This window comes from Lontra canadensis, unplaced genomic scaffold (assembly GCF_010015895.1).
Source record: "Lontra canadensis isolate GAN:19392208 unplaced genomic scaffold, GSC_riverotter_1.0 scaffold15, whole genome shotgun sequence".
In the NCBI taxonomy this organism is placed as follows: Eukaryota; Metazoa; Chordata; class Mammalia; order Carnivora; family Mustelidae; genus Lontra; species Lontra canadensis.
In genome coordinates, this window is record NW_022631009.1 from 21,581,808 (window position 1) to 21,601,762 (window position 19,955).

The 19,955-nt window shown below is 42.0% G+C and overlaps 1 protein-coding gene across 4 annotated transcripts in view; it reads right to left on the reverse strand.

The window, feature by feature from the left end:
• Window positions 1–19,955, reverse strand: part of POP1 (POP1 homolog, ribonuclease P/MRP subunit) — a 36,927-nt gene that overhangs the window by 11,950 nt on the left and 5,022 nt on the right. For 2 of the 4 annotated variants that reach the window (XM_032858625.1, XM_032858626.1), the window contains exons 2-11: window positions 18,040–18,183; window positions 15,854–16,021; window positions 14,761–14,936; window positions 13,089–13,337; window positions 10,924–11,011; window positions 10,311–10,498; window positions 8,448–8,704; window positions 8,173–8,323; window positions 4,963–5,074; window positions 4,280–4,399 (exon numbers count right to left, since the gene is read on the reverse strand). In XM_032858625.1, coding sequence (XP_032714516.1) covers window positions 4,280–4,399; window positions 4,963–5,074; window positions 8,173–8,323; window positions 8,448–8,704; window positions 10,311–10,498; window positions 10,924–11,011; window positions 13,089–13,337; window positions 14,761–14,936; window positions 15,854–16,021; window positions 18,040–18,181 — 1,651 coding nt within the window. In that variant the 5' untranslated portion in view covers window positions 18,182–18,183. The remainder of the gene's footprint in view (window positions 1–4,279; window positions 4,400–4,962; window positions 5,075–8,172; window positions 8,324–8,447; window positions 8,705–10,310; window positions 10,499–10,923; window positions 11,012–13,088; window positions 13,338–14,760; window positions 14,937–15,853; window positions 16,022–18,039; window positions 18,184–19,955) is intronic. The other 2 variants (XM_032858628.1, XM_032858627.1) reach the window with 2 other exon arrangements.

Consider the following 19,955-nt stretch of genomic DNA (forward strand, 5'->3'; position numbering starts at 1 on the left):
AAAATCAGACAATTCATGAGTTTTGGCTAACGTCTAAACTACCTACACAGAAAGGTCACACTCAAAGGCACATACCTGCATGGGTCTGATGGCTGGAAAAAAATAAGGTGGAATCAACTGGCCCACAATGTGACAGATTTCAGGGGAGAGCAAAGATAGAGAATATTACATTGATGTAAAGATCTGAGATCAAAGCTCCTTAAAGCAGAAACTGCTTCTAGTCCTCTGCTGCTCCTCACAGAAGATAATAACCAACAGCATCCTGAGTACCAGTGCTGTGTATGTGAAAGTTCCCACGGCCTGTCTAGGAGCAAACGGGCTCCGTTTCAAACAGCCTCTGTCCACCCAGAATCGCTTCCCTGTGGAGGGCTGCCAACGATGTGAATGACAGAACTGGGACTCTACAAAAGACAGGGCTGAACCTGAGGCTTGCAAAGGCACAAGAAAGACACCCGCAACTCCAAATGTTCTAAAAAATAATAATAAATAAATAGATGAAACAAAGTAGGTAGGACATCCAGACAATGGAATATCAGTCAGTGTTAAAAAGAAATGAGCTACTGAGCCACGAAGAGACATGGAGGAACCTGAAATGCTTACTACAAAGTGAAAGAATATATCTGAGAAGGCTCCATACTGTATGATTCCAATGCAATGACATTCGAGAAAACACAACTATGAAGACAGTGAAAAGGTCAAGGGCTGGGAGAGAGAGAGAGGCATAGGCAGAGCACAGATTTTTAGAGCAAACTATTTCATGATACTACGATGATGGATTCATGCTGTTCCAAATTTGTCAAATCCCACAGAATATAAAACACCAAGAGCACACCCTGATGAAAACCATGGACTTTGGGCAACAATGATGTGTCAGTGCAGGTTCATGGAGGCTGTGTGTACGTGAGGGCAGGGGGATACAGGAACTTTCTATTCCTTCTACGCAACTTTGCTGTGAACCTAAAACTGTTCTAAAACATAAAATCTATTTTAAAACAAAACAGAGTATGCCTGAAGGCAAAGGGAAAGACCCTTTTAGGTCAAGAGTCTAGTACCGAGGGAAAAAAATTACCAGCTGAGCCAGCACATACCTAAGTGGGCCTAGAATGACAATCGATTCTGAATGGAATTCTAAATTCTTGGCCCAAGACCCAAATAAAGAATACTTTCTTTCATACCTGGCAAAAGCCTTCTATTTCACTGCATAACTACAGAATAACTTAAAGGTTGAAGGAAATAGTTTTTCTTTCTTAAATGTATTTGAAGATGACCAAATTTTAAATTAAAACTTTCTTAATAAGTTTTCCTTAGGGAAGCAAAGAAATTAAAGTTTGCCTCGTTTGGGAATCAAATAAACCAAAGTTAGTCTTCAAATTCACTCTATTCTAAATTAAACCTGCAGAACAGTTAAAAGGGACCAACTGAAGCTATGAGGGCTTTTTCTCCCCAGAGCAGAAATGGAGGAGTCGGTGCAAAATGACCAATAATTGGACACTTCATGAAGTCAACTGCAGCTCCGTGCTCTAAAGGTACTTGGAAAAGCTGTAAAAAGGATGATCTCTCACCTATCCCTCTAAAGCCAACTCGATTCTTCCTGTGTTTGGGGTTTACACTATCAAAGAGTACATAAAGAGAAAGATTAAAGAGAATAAATCCTACAATGACAGTGCAACAGGAATTATATTTTAAAAATCTCACACGGAAAACCCATTGCTTACATAGCGCAATGCTGTTGTTAAGTTGAAAAGATTTGTAAAAACAAATTATTAATATTCAAATCAAAATCCAGGATCAAACGATCAAGTAAACTTTTTCAGCGCATCTGAAAATATGCACCGTTACTTCAAGTTCTTCACTGAAAGACTATTTCCTTCCCTACAGTCTTGCTATTCTACTCCCAATACTTCTGACACTCAAACGTGCAGCCATTTTCCCGAGAGCAAGCAATTCTGCAACACGGGCTGGGTGTCCTACAATTCACACGAGTTCTGACACCACCTACCTGGAGACGCTGTCAGGTCCCACAGGTTAACGACTCAGTCCCACAAGACTGCCCCTTCTTCAGATGCCAGTTGGAAGTCCCTGGTCTCCAATACCTCTGACCAGCTGGCTAGAAATTGGTCCCACCTATACGACCCCCTCCTCGAATTCAGTAATTTGCTAGAATGGCTCCCAGAACTCAAGAAAACAGTTTACTGACTCCATTACTGTTTTGTTTTGCTTTGTTTTTTAATGAAAAGATTTAACTCAGAAACAGCCGGATGGAAGAGAAGCACAGGGTGAGGTATGAGGGAACAAGGAGGCCCTGGCCCTACCCTCCCAACATCTTCAGGAGTTCAGCAAACGGGAAGTTCTCCAAACCCCAACTGTATAAGACTTTTACACAGGCATAATCAAGTAGGCATGACCGATTTGCCTGTTGACAATCAAACTCAATCTTTAACCCACCTCCCCCTCCCAGAACCAGGTCTGGATGGGGCAGGGGTAGAAGTGTCTGAGAAAGCCCTGACGCTCTAACCTTGAGGTTGGTTCCCCCGGTAACCAAACCACCATCCTAGAGACTTTTCACCTCATTAACATAAAAGTTGGGACTGAAAGGGGCTTTAATGAATAAGAAAAGACACTCCTTTAGCCTTTAAGGCTTTAAGGCTGTTATCACTTAGGGAATTACAAGGACTTTAGGAGCTATATACCAGGAAAGGGGCAGCTGCACAAGACCAAAATACATATTTCTTATTATATCGCAATATCACAGTCATATACCCCCTCTTTTCAGAATCCTCGAATCCCTAGTACACACAAGACGACATTTTGTCCTGCAAATAAGAAGGGCAAACCCTTCTTTATGGTTTAAGTAGCACCAAAATTGGTCTGTTTTGTCCAAGTTAAAATAGGCAGAGAACGACTTCAGATGTAGAAAGAGAAACTGGACGTACATCAGAGAATTAAGTTTTCAATCATCATGACACCCAGACTCTTCCAAGGATTAATCTTTTATTAATTGACCCGGTTCATCAAAGTCTATTTCTAACTTTAGTTTTAAGTTATCATCCTAGATGATATGTTACATCTATTAGTGATATTGTTATAATCCTAATTCCTCAAAAAGTTTAATTCTTATTGTAGCTCACATACCAATACTTTTTCAATGAAATTACCTAAAACAGGTTTCAATAAAATACAACAAGGACTACCAAGATGGTAGGCTCTTAAAGAAACTAAATCATGTGTCTTAAGGTAGACTTTAATTTTCCTGGAATTGATTCCTATTAAGATAAAAGCCTTAAAAAGAATTTAACAGTAACTACCTCATTCCAAAAAAGGATCTGAGGCAGCAAGGGAAAGTAAGTGGTGTTGAAACTACTTAAGGCAATTAAGACAGTCAGTGTTTAATGCTCAGTCAACACTGCAACTTTGAGGGTTGCATCAGACGATAACGCCATTAAAAAAGAAAAGAGGCAACAACTCACTGAGTAATGTCTGAGGCTCTATGATTAACTAACCTGCCTACAGAGCTTCAAACTCCTCTCTCATCCAATCCCTCTTTCATGTAAGGATCTGACAGATTAATTTGTTGCTGCTTTAATAAGCTATTAACTACATGGGGAGGTTAAAAAAAAAAAACTGAAGTTATTACTCCACATACCTGTATTTTTCCTCTCAAAATTCAGAAGGTAATTTTAATGATTCTTCCGATTCAGTGTTTAAATGACAGTAAATACAACACGCTATTATCACCATTGTTGAGAATCCCAGATCAGACTAAAATTTTAGCAGGCTCCTAACCACCACCTGATGCCACCCCACCCAACAACCTCCCACAGGCCACTCGACTGAGTCTAAACCAATACTTCTTACCCTTCAGCACCTGGGATGGCCTTGCCAGGATTCGAACCTGGATCATCTGTATGGTCAGACAGAGGCTTCCAACGAGCACAAGACCAGCTGCGGGTGCAGATCCCTCCCTCACAATTAAAATTCTGAAATGCCAGGCATTTTCAGAGAACCCGGTTTGCAGAACGACAGGTTTTTACCAGATACTAAAAATAAAGAACTCAGGGGGCGGAAAAAATGAACATAAAGACAAGGCTACACGTCTCCTAGCTAAAAGACACTTCCATACACACCATCTCCTTTGGTTATAATCACCTTGAAAGGGAGGCAGGTAAAGATCACCCTAACTTTTTACAGATGAAGTCAATGCAGAGCTGTCAGAACTCTTCCCATGGAACTAAACTACTCAAAATTGTAAGGAAAACCAGGAGTGTTCTAGAAACTTTACCTTGGCATTTTTCTGGATTGGGCAAAACTTTGGACCTCTTTGGAGGCAAATTTATTCGAGGATCCCCAACAGTCAGTCCCAAAACAGTACCGGCTGGAATTTCTGCTGGTGATGTTATTCCTTTGACAAAAAACAAATAAAACCCATCCTTTTACAAAGTCATTCACAATATATATACACTTGCTTGAATATTCAAATTTTTTAATAAAAATTTCTTCTTGGGCTAATTATTAAAAAACCTACATTCCTCTTTTGTCCCACTAATACTTTTAGAGAGTAAATTAACATTCGTAGAGAGTAACATTTCTCACCAAAAACATTAAGTTAACATAACAGATTATTTTACAACACGAACGTGTGTATTTCCATCAGTGATAACTACAGTAGCTTCACCCACAAACGTAATTGTGTACGGATAAGTAGAGACCTTAGTTTTAGTACATGGGCTATTACCTAGCATATCAGAATGCCAGTTATTTGGAATACTAACATAAACTCAGAGTTTCCTAAGTTCACTGAGTCAGGCACCAGTCTTCCATGTTCTCTTGCTGTATTATGACAAGGAGTTCCAAGTTAAAAAGCACTGCTCCGTGTAGTTAGCCCAACTATAAAACACTCTTTCAATGCACTTCCCACTCCTCCCTTCGTCCCCAAACCACCCGGTCAGTATTCCCTCTGAATACCTCCCAACAACTCAAAAATGGCTTCTTGTCTGTGATGAAGGGAAACGCTATCAGGATTCTTACAGGTTTCAGTCCACCAGTGGTGAGGTGTCTTCTCTGTGTCTTCTCCCTCCTGAAAAATAACAACTCCTGTTCACCAGAGAAATGATGAATCAGACTTGATCATTTTGTTAGGGCTGAGATTCATGGGCAACTGCTCCCCTATTTAACACACTAATTCACACCAACCTAAGTGCTCTTCTAATCAAAGGCACGGACATAGCATTACACTTCTCTCGAGATTTCACACACTAAAAACCATACCTATGGTTTTCAAAGAGACACCTGCGTTCTTCTCTCAGCACACTACTGACAAAAGAGGCCTGCTCCTTGCTCCTCTCCCACTACTGCTAACTTCATACCAATTTCAGCAATAAGACTTTCCCCACAAAAAGAAACACCAAACCTACACTGTCTGAAGAAATCTTTGGCAAAAGGATATCTTACAATTGCTTTATTCGTAGAAACTTCAAATAGGATACACAAGTCTTTTACTTGTATTTTTCCCAGATAGAATGAGGAATTGAGCAAGGTTTCAAAAATCATCTTGGGGTACTTGGCTGGCTCAGCCAAGTACTTGGGGTACTTGGCTGGCTCAGCCAAAAGAGAATGAAACTCTTAATATCAGGGTCATGAGTTTGAGCCCCATGCTAGTACAGAGATTACTTAAATGAATAAAAATATAAGAACTTGGGGTGCCTGGGTGGCTCAGTCAGTTAAGCATCTACCTTCGGTTCGGGTTGTAATCTCAGGGTCCTAGGATTGAGCCCTGTGTCGGGCTCCATGCCCAGCGGGGAGCCTGCTTTTCCCTCCCCACCCCGGTTCATGCTGTTGCTATCTCTGTCTCTCAAATAAATAAATAAACTCTAAATAAATAATTTTAAAAAATAAAAAACAAAAACAAAGAAAAGAAAACCAAAAAGCACCTCCGTACCAGGTGCACACAGAGAAAGAGACTTACAGCCATGATTCATACGGAAGTTCACTGAAGTAGGACGTGCTCCTACAGATTCTACGGAAGCAACCTGTTAACATACGAGCTATTTATGTCACTCAGGTAGCACAGCTTATTGGTTTAAAGCACCGGCTCCGGAACCAAACTTCTCAGGTTCAAATCCTCCCTGAGCGACTTACGAGCTGGAGTGGAGGCCCTCCTCTGTGCCAAGCACTGTGCTAAACACTGGGGACAGAGTCCTTGCCCTCACCAAATTCAATATGAACATTGCCTAAGTACAACAAGCAAATCTAAACATATTAAACTGAGAAACGTACAAAATGCAATGAAATACAATATAATTGATTTCATTTAACTTGGGGGTCAGGAAGGGATTCCAGAGGGAAATGAGATAAAGGCTGAAATCTGAAGACTAAGGAAGGTTTACCAAGCAAAGAGGGGGCTAGGACAGAACATTTGGCCAGGTGGGAAGAAAGCAGGTGTGAAGGCTTTAAGGGAGCAGAGACCTGACATATTCCAGGACCTGAGAGAAGGACAGCACGTCTGAGGTGCAGTGCGGAGAGAGCGAGCCAGAGGCAGGAAGCCACGAGAGTATGCAGTCACGTGAACAACCACAAATATGGTTAAGAAACTACTCAATAGCTTTAGACTGGGAAATGACAATATATGAATCAACTGTTGAGAGACCATTCTGTTCTCTGCGTGGAGGCTGTGGTGAAAGGAAGAGCAGAGGAACGGAGGAAGCTGCTTCGGTGAGACACGCTGGCTGAGGATGGTGTAGAAGCACAGAGAGAGAGGACAGAAGTAGCTTTTGATTTTTAAAGTATTTTTCTTCTAACAGCTCAAAATCTGTTCCCACCTACATCTTCTCTGACCACATGAACCCTGTGGGAGGCCCCGGCACGGAAGGGTCAGTGGTGCTAACACAGGGAAACAAACCGAATCTGAACCTAGAGCGTCTGATTCTGAACCTTGTCGCTCTTCTCTAGACCTGCAGGGGCAACTTAGTAGCCACCGGCCACAGAGGTCTATTTTTATTTAATTTCTAGTTAATTAAAATTCAATGAAGGTACAAATTCAGCTCCTCAGTAACACCAGCCACATCTCAAGTGCTCAAGAGCTACATGGGCTAACAGCTACCACACTCGGCGCACCCTTGCCGAAAGCTGGACGGTGCCACACTAGACATATTGCTCTTAACCTTTTCAGGACCATGGACCTTTAAAACTAGCCCCAGAGAGCCTTATTACATTGCTGGACGGAATGCAAGCTGGTGCAGCCACTCTGGAAAACAGCATGGAGGTTCCCCAAAACGTTAAAAATAGAGCTATCCTATGACCCAGCAATCACACTACTGGGTATTTACCCTAAAGATACAAATGTAGTGATCCGAAGGGGCATGTGAAGCCAAATGTTTATAGCAGCAATGTCCGCAATAGCCAAACTGTGGAAAGAGCCCAGATGTTCATCGACAGATGAACAAGTAAAGAAGATGTGATATAAATATACAATGGAGGGGCGCCTGGGTGGCTCAGTGGGTTAAAGCCTCTGCCTTCGGCTCAGGTCATGATCCCAGGGTCCTGGGATTGAGCCCTGCCTCGGGCTCTCTGCTCAGCAGGGAGCCTGCCCCCTCTTTGTCTGCCTCTCTGCCTACTTGTGATCTCTATCAAATAAACAAATAAAATCTTAAAACACACACACACAAAGGACTACTATGCAGCCATCAAAAAACCTGAAATCTTGCCACTTGTGAGACTCTTAATCATAGGAAACAAACTGAGGGTTGCTGGAGGGGATGGGGTCACTGGGTGATGGACATTAAGGAGGGCACGTGATATAATGAGCACTGGATGTTCTGTAAGACTGATGAATCACTGAACTCTGCCTCTGAAACTAACAATACACTGTGTGTTAACTGAATTTAAATTAAATTTAAAAAAAAAAAAACCTAGCCCCAGAAAATATGCACCACACAAGTACAAACAAAAAAAGGCACAGAATTTCAGTAACTTTAAGGGCTCTGTTACCCACAAAACTCACAAAACTCACCACCTACATTTACAGTCTGCATTTAATAAGAACAAATCTGTTCACATTCACTGAGATCTGTTCTTCTAGAAGTGGAAGGTGACCAAGTCTTTGATAAGAAGCAGAGACAGAGAAAGAAATATTTATAGGCCATGCCCCAAATGGTACCGAAGTATGTTAGGTCTCACAAATTTGCTAAGAAGGACATGAGTGGAATAAAGCACCACAGTCGCATTTACTCTCATGGTCTGGACAGAAGCAGCCTTCAGCGCCTCGGTCAGGATGGAGTGGGAAAGCGGACCGATCAACCGGAGCCTGTTCATCTCCATCGTCAAATCACTGAAAGAGAGAGAAGGTCTCGAGATGGAAACATCCACCGTACACAGTGTCTGAGCCACTGGTGAAAACAGAGCAAGTCTTCACTAAAACTATTCAGTGGGTTCAGAGCAAATCCAGCCTGTACCTGATTATAATGCCCGTGGCTGCGGAGATCCAAGAAGACGGCTGGTGTGGGTCTCTAGTTCCGTCACCGATGACTTTTTTAACGGGTTTAGCATTTTCTCCATCATCTTTCCGTTTTCTTTTCTTGCCAATTTTCTCATCAGGCAGTTCGGTTTGGCGTTTTTCTTCGGATGTTGTCGGCAGAGGGCCGGGGGTGCAGACGGTGGGTTTGATGGGTTCCACACACTGGCATGCTGCTTTGAGTTCCTCTAAAATATCCTAAGGAAGTATTGAGACACTTCAGGGGGTTTAGTTCATATTATTTTTTTACTCCCTTTAAAAAATTTACATCTGGGGCGCCTGGGTGGCTCAGTGGGTTAAAGCCTCTGCCTTCGGCTCAGGTCATGATCCCAGAGTCCTGGGATCGAGCCCCACATCAGGCTCTCTGCTCCGTGGAAAACCTGCTTCCTCCTCTCTCTGCCTGCCTCTCTGCCTACTTGTGATCTCTGTCAAATAAATAAATAAAATCTTTAAAAAAATAAAAATAAAAAATAAAAAATTTACATCTTTATCCCTTTACAAATTAAATGAAATTCACCATCATCAAAAAGCTTTTGGGGCGCCTGAGTGGCTCAGTCGTTAAGTGTCTACCTTACGGCTCAGGTCCTGATCCCAAGGTCCTGGGATCGAGCCTTGCATTGGGCTCCCTGCTCAGTGGGAAGCCTACTTCTCCCTCTCCCATGCCCCCTGCTTGTGTTCCCTCTCTTGCTGTGTCTCACTCTATCAAATAAATAAAATCTTTAAAAAAAAAAAAAAAAAAAAAAGCTTTTTTGTTGCTTCTAAACAGTGCATGGCATTTGAAACAAAAAAGCTCCTAAGTGTCAGGGGCGCCTGGGTGGCTCAGTTGGTTAAGCCTCTGCCTTAGGCTTGGGTCATGATCCCAGGGTTCTGGGACTGAGTCCTGCCTGCCTGTGCACTTCTCTGTCAAATAATAACATCTTGGGACACCTGGGTGGCTCAGTAGGTCACAATCCCAGAGTCTTGGGATCAAGTCCCACATGGGCTCCTTGTTCAACAGGGAACCTGCTTCTCCCTTTGCCTGCCTCTCCCTCTGCTTGTGCTCTCTCTCTCTGACAAAAAAAAGAAAAGAAAAGAAAAGAAATCTTAAATAAATAAAATCTTTTTAAAAAACCAAACTCCTAAGTTTGTGAAGATTAATGAAAGACTAATGAAAACAACATGACTACTCTGAACAGTTAACATTTTTTTGAAAAAATTTACGGCTTACCATATGAAACTAGTGAATAGACCAAAGGAAGAAAAAATGAACAACAGAGATTAAAAATCATCAGACTTACTTAAAACAGCTTCTCATCATCAGAGGCTCTGACAAGCACATAGATACCAGTGAATTCAGGCATCATGGGAGCATTAGACCAAATGCAGCACTTCAAGCCACTATTTATATAGTGGGTCTTTATCTCTACTTTTGCTTATGGTTTACCAAAATGTAAAAGGTCAAGATTTGCTTCATTTCATATTCACATAACATTTTCTTCCCTATATTCAAATACCAAGCTATCAGCCCAACTTTTATACTGCTTAAACTTCCAAAGCACTGATTTCAATGGTAATTAAGAATGCAGTAACAGGGGCACCTGGGCGGCTCAGTCATTAAGCATCCGCCTTAGACTCAGGTCATGATCCCAGGGTCCTGGAATCAAGCCCCACATCGGGCTCCCTGCTCAGCGGGAATTTCGCCTGCTTCTCCCTCTCCCACTCTCCCTGCTTGCATTCCCTCTCTCGCTCTGTGAAATAAAATCTTAAAAAAAAAAAAAAAGAATGCAGTAACAGAGTTGCGAGGAAATCATCTCAAGGATTATACCTGTTTAAGCGTTGGATGAAGCCAGATCCACAACTGCCTGCTCTCAGAAGTGTGACTGGGGGTTCTCTCCGACTTCCAAATAAATGTGACAGGCCCCAGCATGTCTTGAGGGTATCTGTTTGCCCGATAGAGCAGGACACTACCTTGGCGCTTCCCAGACAGGCAGTGAACTGCCGCGAAAGTCAGTCCTGATGTAAACAAAGACAACACGTCATGATCTCCGGTGCTGAGATGGCGGTACTATCGCCCGATCGCCACACTGTTTCTTGTTGTCTATCTCCCTGAGGGGTGAGGCGCTGCTTTTGATCACTGCATAGATCAAAGCCTGGCACACAGTAAGTTCTCAATAAACAGTCAATGAATGATTTGAAGAGGTTTGAGTTTCTGCCTGACTGAAGTCACTCCACCCAAACAATGGCTCTCTCACTTAACACCTGACAACGTTAGAAATGATCTGAAACCACCCCCACTTCTCTAACATTAACACGCTCCTTGGGAACAAGAACTCTCTCTTGCATTTTGATATATGTTTAAATTCCAAAAAGCTTCCTTGCTAGAGGTATGAGTAAATACTCAAAGACTAAAATAGGGCTCAGCTTTGAAACAGGTTTACCTGCATCTATGCTACACATCGGAGAAAGTGCCTTCAGGATTTCTTCCTCTTTGCCCTTCAACTCCAAACAACAGTAGTAGGATAAATCCTGCACAGAGGGAGAGACATAATTAAATACTCAGGAAAGGACATAGGGGAAAACTGTGAGAAGCCAAAGGCCACAACAGAAAAACTTCTACAGGTCCATGACACAGACCAAATTGCTAAAGCTATCATTTAGTAAGTCAAAATCTGAAATCTGTCTATTCCTAGGACATTAGCAAATATTCTTTTTTTTTTTTTAAAGATTTTATTTATTTGACAGACAGAGATCACAAGTAGGCAGAGACACAGGCAGAGAGAGAGGAGGAAGCAGGCTCCCTGCTGAGCAGAGAGCCCGATGCGGGGCTCGATCCCAGGACCCTGGGATCATGACCAGAGCCGAAGGCAAAGGCTTTAACCCACTGAGGCACCCAGGCGCCCCAAATATTTTTAAACCAATCTTAAGCAAAGTCAAAATGAATTTTCATTTAAAATGTTAAGTTACGGTGTCCTTGTCAGAAAGAATATCTGTGGGTGCTCCTAGCTGGCTCAAATACCCATTGTTGGATAAACAGATAAACAAGGTGGAGTATCACATACAACACAGTACTATTCAGCCTCAAACATGAGGAAATTCCAACACATGAGACAACATGGGTGAACCTTGAAGACATTATGTTAAGTGAAATAAGCCAGTCTCAAAAGGATAAATATTGTGTGATTCTACTTATATGAGGCATCTAGAATGGTCAAATTCCTAGCGACAGAAAGTAGAATGGTGGTTGCTGGGAGCAAGAGGGTGGGCAACGGGAGTTATTGTTTAACAGGGGTAGTTTCATTTTGAGAAGATGAAAAAGATCTGGGGATGGATGGTGACCATAGTTACACAACGTGACTACAGTTAATGCCACAGAACTGCGCACTTAAAAATAATTAAAGGGTGTGCCTGGCTGGCTCACTCTGTTAGGGCATGCAACTGTTGATCTCAGGGTTGTAAGTTCAAGCCCCATGTTGGGTGTAAAGATTATCTAAAAACAAAATCTTGGGGCGCCTGGGTGGCTCAGTTGGTTAGGCATCTGCCTTCGGTTCAGGTCATGATCCCAGGTTCCTGGGATCAAGCTCCACATCAGGCTCCTGGCTCGGCAGGAAGCCTGCTTCTCCCTCTCCACTTCCCCTGCTTGTTCTCCCTCTCTTGCTCTGCCTCTCTCTGTCAAATTAAAAAAAACAAAAACCTTAAAAAATAAAGTAATTAAAGTGTACAAATTTGATGTTATGTACATTTAACCACAATTTTTTAAAGGTTCTTATATTGATAACTCTGCTATATTGCTCTCAAGATTTGGTATCAAAGAATCTTAGTATCAATGGCTTTCAAAACTTGGTCAAGGCTTCCAATTATGGAATGAACAGGTCACGGGGATAAAAGGCACAGCAGAGAATACAGTCAATGATACAGTAATAGTGTTGCGTGGTGACAGATGGCAGCTATGCTGCGGTGAGCGTGGCACAACAGAGAGAGAAGCAGAATCACTGTTGTACACCTGTGACTCATTAAGACTATGTGTCAACTACACTCAGATAAAAAAGTTAAAAAAAAAAAATCTGGCCAAGGTCATCCTGCCATTGAAAGATCCTCTGCCTAGAGGAGATTTCTAAATATTTACTGGGAGAAAGAAAGCAATTTGATTTAGCAACTGGGGGAGGGGAGAGGGACAAGATTAATACTACCACCAGCTCTACAACAAACTGTCCTCTCAAAGAATTTAAAACAAACTTCCCAGCATCCCACTGAATCATAAGCCTCCAGAACAGCATTTTGAACATAGCTCTAAGGGCACACAAATATTTGGTGTGGAGCAATGACTTCTAAATGAGTCAGTACTGAAGAAATCTCAAACGTGACCACCAAGACCCTGCAGGACCTGGTTCCTCCTTATTTCTCCCGAACTAACCTACCCTTCACATTATCTTCAATCCCACTCCCTTCGTCTTAATCACACTGAATTTATTTCCATTCTTCCGTCTTACCGGACTTCCTCTGCCTCCCCGACTCTCCCACTGTCTTACCCCTTAGGACTGAGCCCAGACATCACTTCCATTTTGTTGAAACAAACCAAAAAAGAAACGCAGCCGGAAGCACACACCTGAAGGAGGCACCGGTTTGTCATGGCTCGGTAGCAGGCTCTGTGGCTCTTCACCGTCGGCCTCTCCCCCAGACAGTAGCCCCACTTCTTGACCATGTGAAACCGCTTGGCGTGCCAGATGTGAGTCTCCAACCATATGTTCTTCTTTTGTCTACGATTGAATTCTAGCACCCGGTTTTTGTGGCATCTTCGAGCTTTATGGCATTTATTCTTTGAATGTTCTTTTTTCTGATGTACTGCTTTCTCGGCCTGCGGTTTCAAGGACAGACGCAGATCCTACTTTGTAACGGTCTCAAAACAAAGTTATGTGTGAGGAATTCAAACGACTAGCTTTAGATTAGGTGCACTCCATTAGTCTGCTTAATTTTTTTTTAAAGATTTTATTTGAGAGAGACAGAGAGAGCACAAGCAGGGGTAGGGGCAGAGGAAGAGGGGGAAACAGACTCCCCACTGAGCAGGGCACCCGACACGGGGCTCGATTCCAGGACCTGGAGATCGTGACTTAAACCGAAGGCAGATGCTTAACCCACTGAGCCACCCAGGTGCCCCGGTATGCTTATTTTTTTAACTTGGTTATCTCTCCAAAGAAAGAGCAGAAGGGGAGGCAACAGAATGAAGACCTCAGAGATGAGCAAACTTAGAGAGGAAGCCCAGTCCTATCACTAACTGGGCAAGCTTCGTGGACTATGAGGATTAGAATATTTATAAAAGGCTCCACACGATAACACAAGCTTACTATGGCTATTCATTTAGAGAGCAAGACAACAGTCAGATGCTAGCTTTTTTGTTATTGTTTTTTTTAACCTCAGAGATTAGAACGAAACCCAAAACATAGGATGAAAAATATCAAGCGAGGAAAACCTATATATTTCACATTGGCTAGGTCCCGAGAGACAAATGCCAAACCTGATCACTAGGAAACAAATCTTACATTATGTCTAGAAAGCACAAAATCCCTGTTCAGTTTTCACTCTTAATCTCCTTCATAGCTGAGCAAAACTTTTGGGCTGGGGGGAAACAAGCCCAAAAACTCTTCCCCTTTAGTCTATGGGCCCCTAAGGATAAAGGGTTTATGTTGATGAACTCTAACCCCACCACCAGAATAGTACCAGTTCAGAGAAGGTGCTCCATGGAGAACTTTTGAATCAACTAGCAAAGACATGGGTAGCCTAGACATCTGACAATGCCCAAGCCAAGGATTTTGGTGAAGCCGAAAACAACTAGACTTGAATGACAATTAAACCCTAGTGTCAAGTGTTCAATGTTGAAAAAGTCAAAAGGCAAATACCAGGCACTGATGCTTTTTTCCCTTAACCTTCCAACTTTGAGCTGGCCACACCCCCAAAATACAGAATTAAAATCACTTATTTGGTAAGGTTAGGATTTTATTTTAAATCTGGCAGGGGACCATCAACTATTTAATGCCATTAAAAGAAAGGGCTTCCAACCTGACACTAAAAAAAAAAAAACAAAAGGCTTCCAAGTACTATGTGTAATATCCAAATGCCCGCTAATTAGACAGCAAGGGGGGGAGGTGGGAGGAACCATGATTAAACCAAAATATGCAAAATGAGCATTTTGCTTTTTTCATTTTAATTCTATTAGGTTAACAGGTCTCAATTTTTTTTTAGGAACTACTAACTGAAACATTTACACTAAGTGAAACTCATACCTCTTTCTGGGCAATCTCCCGCAACCGCCTGGGAAGGCGCTTGACGTTGTGGCTCATGGCTCTCCGTCTCATGTGCCGGGGCAGGGTCTGGAAAACCAGCGAATTAGAAGACTTCTGGGTCACTGCTTTCAACATAGCACTGATTTCCGCAGCTCGGGCTTGAGCAAAAGTAGAAGCTGTTGACAAAACCAGCACCATCGTTAAAGATTAAGTCTCAAATCCGTACTTCTGGTAGATCTCCGAAGGAAGAGAGAGCTGAAGTCTGTGGGCTTACAACTCACCCACCACCTGAACCCCCAATTAGATTAATACCAAGGGTGGTTATTTCTGTATTAAAGATTATGAAACTATTCTGTTTCAACTTCTCTTTTCTACCAGGATTCAGTGTTACTTTTCTAATCAGATAAAAAGTTTAAAGCAAGTTTACAAAGAATTTCTTAAAACAGAGGCCTACAGGCAATATAATCTCAACCATTTTTAAAGGCAACAATCCCATAAGAAAACAAAGAAAAAGCAAGATTTTAACAATGGTTGTGACTTCAAGGGCTTTTTTTTTTTAATATATATTTTCTGCTTTTTCCAAATACGTACCCATAACTATTACTACTTTTCCTTCTAGAAAAACAGAAATTTTTTGGATGTAAACAGGAGGCACAGAGGTTAGAAGACACCCCTAAAGAATACAGGGTTGGGGGATAGCAGAGGCGACAGGAGACAAGGTCTAAAGGGCCTGGAGGTCTTATCCTAGGAATGTGTTAAATTTGGTTTCATCTTTGGAGAATGGGTGCTGGGACGCAGAGATGGCATTTTATATTTTAAAAACGGGGAGGGGAAGGGCAAAGAAGATTTTAGGACAAAAAACAAGAGTTCACAGATATGGACTTAAAAGAAGACAAGTAAGAGGGAAAAGAGAGACTGAAGAGAGAACAATCAGGTTCAGGGAAGCTACAGCCAAAGTCTAGGCAGGAGGCGAGAAGGGAGGAGGAGAGGAGGAAGATGGGGAGGCAGGGCGAAGACAGACACTGAAGTCCGGCTTTATCAGAAACCAAGAGCTCATCGTATAATCAAACTTCACTTCTTCACAAACACCTACCAGTTATATACTTGGGAATTTCCTGAGACATGCCCTCCGGACCTGCTTTCCAACCTCCCTTCTTTTTAAACATGATCTTGGAGGAAGACTGCTCCTTCACATCAGGATCCACGGGGGAGGGGTGGGTCATTTTGGTTTGCCGCTGTCGTGAAGTTCCGGGGAAAGGCTCTGGTTTATTTTCAAAAAGAGAACAGAAAGAAATAGGTCAGCCTTACCAGGGATCTGCATTACAGTGGAGAACATTCATTGGGTGGCAACGCTAATCATGTTTTTAATCCTACAACCACCCTGTAAGGAGGTTATTACTATCTTCCCTTTAAAGCGGAGGGAATCTCGGAGAGGTGAATGAATTACCTTGCCCAAGGTGACACTGCTAGCGGGCCTCACACTGGCTAATGTTGTCGGCATGACAAATTAACCTTGCATAGAACTGATACAAGGGACCTTTTCTCCAAACAGTACAAAATAGATTTTTAAATCTCAGCTCTCTTAAATGCTACAATTGACATGATTTTGTATATTTAGTCTTTTATCATAATTCTCTGGCACACTCAAGTTGGGAGCCCGTGCTAAATTAAAGAAAGAAATAAAAGCAAAGTCTCTATACAAATGTCTGGGCGATGAAACCACTGACTTTGAGATAACATTGAATCCCTGTCTGTAAATGGAGGGAAAGCTCAGTAGAGAATTTTATGGTGTTCCAGCTTACTTCCATTATAGTTTTAATTATTACGCCCCTGTACACCATGAAACATGTTACAAAGTTTGTCGCTGGGAGGTTTGAATGAGATAGTATGTGTTAAGGCTTCTGACATGGCATGGTAGGCATCAACTATTGGATCCAAATCTCAATTTTTGAATATGTGTCTAAAACTCAGCTAATCAGACCCAATCCATGCTCTTCTTTGAAGTGTCCCCATAAAGTTCTTAGTCACCTGCTTGTTGTCTTCCCAAACTGGCATTTTCTATTGCTACCCAATGAACAACTATTACCTTCATATCATAAGGTTCTAAAATCAGCACATAAGTTAAACGCATATAAAATAAACACACTGTGCCTCTTTTAGGAAATAAAATAGTGTGAATTTTTTTTTAAAGATTTTATTTAATTATTTATTTGTCAGAGAGAGAGAGAGAGAGAGAGAGAAAGTACAAGCATAAGCAGGGGGAGCAGCAGAGGGAGAGGAAGAAGCAAGCTCCCCACTGAACAGGGAGCCCTATGCTGGGCTCCATCCCAGACCCTGGGATTATGACCTGAGCCGAAGATAGATGCTTAGACTGAGCCACCCAGGTGCCCCCACTATAGTGTGATTTAATAGTAATTGTGTTAAGATAGAGTTATAACATACCCACTCTAATACAGCCAATTCTTATTCCCAGCAGTTATGTACTATAAAGTCACAAAGAACAATGAATTAGCAAATACTGAACCACTGTTCCTAGAGGAAATACATACACACACATATCACACTGATTGCAATCTCACACCATAAAAACAACTCATCCTGGTACATTCTGTTTCCTTTATTTACAAAGGAAAAAAGAGATTCAGAAGTGCTAAGTGATCTGCTGGAACTCAATCCCCAGTGGGAGACAGAGCTCCCTGGGCTCTGCTGCGAAACCCCGCTAGTGTCCCCCATCTGGTCATCTCTGTCAGAAAGCAGAAGCAAAAAAAATAAAAGAAAGCAGAAGCAAGAACACAGTCAGGAATCTCAGCTAAAAACATCCATGTGGAGTGACTCAAATTTCTCCCCTTTCTTCAGAAGTCCACAAATGACCACCAAAGTACCGTAAGTATTAATTTGGGGGTTACAAATCAACTTATTTGCAAATACAAAATGTGTGAATAATGAGGGTCAACTGTATCTGTTTTTAATGCAGTTTTTATTTACTATTTAAATAATAAGTATCAAAAAGAACTGACAAAGGGCACCTGGGTGGCTCAGTCCGACTAAGCGTCTGCCTTCGACTCAGGTCATGATCTCAGAGTCCTGGGATCGAGCCCCAAGTCAGGCTCCCTGCTCAGTGGGGACTCTGCTTCTCCCTCTCCCTCTGCCCCTCCCCCTGCTCATGCATGTACTCAGGCTCATGTGCACGCTCTCTCTCTCTCAAATAAATAAAATAAAAATCTTAAAAAAGAAAGCATTTTGATCCAAACAGAGTGGAGAAAGTACTGTGTATCTTACCTTGTTTTTGAGCTTGGAAAGGTCTTCCACCTCCATTATGGTACTTTGTGCCCCTATCGGCCACAAAGCCAGAAGATAAAGTCACATTAGTGGGCTGGTTCCTCATTTTCTTAGCATGTTTTCTTTCTTTTGCATTAGACATTTCTGGAAAGAAAGTAATAAATTTAGTACAGGCACAGGGAACTTCCATACAAAGATAGAAATACATGTAGTAAACAAAAATTCATGTACAAAATCTGATTCTTCACTATAATGAATCTTTACTTATAGGTGGGCTGATGAGATCAAAATGTTATCATGATACTGATCCACAGAAGATGCATCACCAGGGGCACCTCTAGGGGAGCCATGAATGGTATTAACACCAAAAAACCAATTCAACAGGAAAAAAATAAGTCTACTGATGGAAGAGACCATTATTAGTATATTCCAGAACGTATTGCCAGATAATTCAATCACATCCCAATGCTGACACTGCACAAAGTCTATTGAAAGAATGAAAAATGAGGTACAAGAGAAGATCCCTCTGCCAAGGCAAAAAATTCTTAGGTGAAACAAGAGCCACCTGAATCATGATCTAGAGTACACGCTATTCTGATACGATGCCCTCTACAAACACATAAATTACTGATGTTTTCATTTCGGCCACTGAGACAAGGCCAGCTGTACCTGTAATTCATAACAGCCAAAAGATTTCAATTTAAAACAAGGATAAAGGACAAAATCCTGCAGTAGCCTCATGGATTTACTCAGTAGTTCTCAACTCTCAAACTCAACAGCCCCCTTTTTCTTTTTGTTTTCCAGTTTATTTATTTATTTGAGAGACAGAAAGAGCAGTGGGGAACAGAAGAGGCAGAAAGGGACGCCTGGGTGGCTCAGTCAGTTAAGCCGCTGCCTTCAGCTCAGGTCATGATCCCGGGGTCCAGGGATCGAGTCCTGCATCAAGCTCGGCAGGGAGCCTGTTTCTCTCTCTGCCTCTGCCTGCCATTCTGCCTGCTTATGTGTGCACTCTCGCTCTCTCTGACAAATAAATAAATAAACTCTTTAAAAAAAAAAAAAAAAAAAGAACAGGGAGAAAGAGTCTTGGGCAGACCCACACTAAGCATGGAGTCCGACATGGGGCTCAACTTCATGACCAAGATCATAACCTGAGCCGGTAACAGGAGTCGAACCCTTCAACCAACTGAGCCACCCGGGCACTCCTCCCTCTTCTTTCCTGAATGGCCTGAAACATCTGTTTTCTATTTTGAAATTAAATTCGTTAATAACATAACCTACTAGACATCTAACTTTTAACAATATATACCCTACAATATGTGGCCTAACTATAATGTAAAGGAGAACTAAAAAGTAATTTTAATAAAATAGTGTGTACCTTCTGCATGTAACTATGTCACCACTACTGGGTGACCTTATGTAAAATAGGAAGACAGTCTGAACTCAGGGGTATAATCACAACACAGGCCCCAGTACAGGCACTGCCGCAACTTGTAGAGCTGGAGAAGAGGCCTGGAAGCCCCCATGCCATGGTCATTAACTCTCTTCTTACTGACTGTAGGGAATCTGAAGAGTCCGGCGCGAAGGAAGGAAGCTCAGAGTAGCAGAGCCAAGCCGTTTTCAAAGCATTTCGATATTTTAACACTAGTTCTTACTGGTACCTATACATGGAATTACCACGAATGCAACAGCTACAAAGGCAAAGTAATATAGGTGGGTTGTACCAGAGCCTCAAAGAGAAGGCAGCAATGCCACTGTCGACATAGCTTTCCAAACTAGTGAACACCCCTTGGTAAAGTAGCGAAAGGAAGAAGAGGGGCAAGGAGTACAACCTTGTTTTGATTTATTGAGCTCCTAGAAAGTTCAGTGTATATGAAAACCATGTAACCGATATTTTGTGCTTTTATGTAAAACAGGTA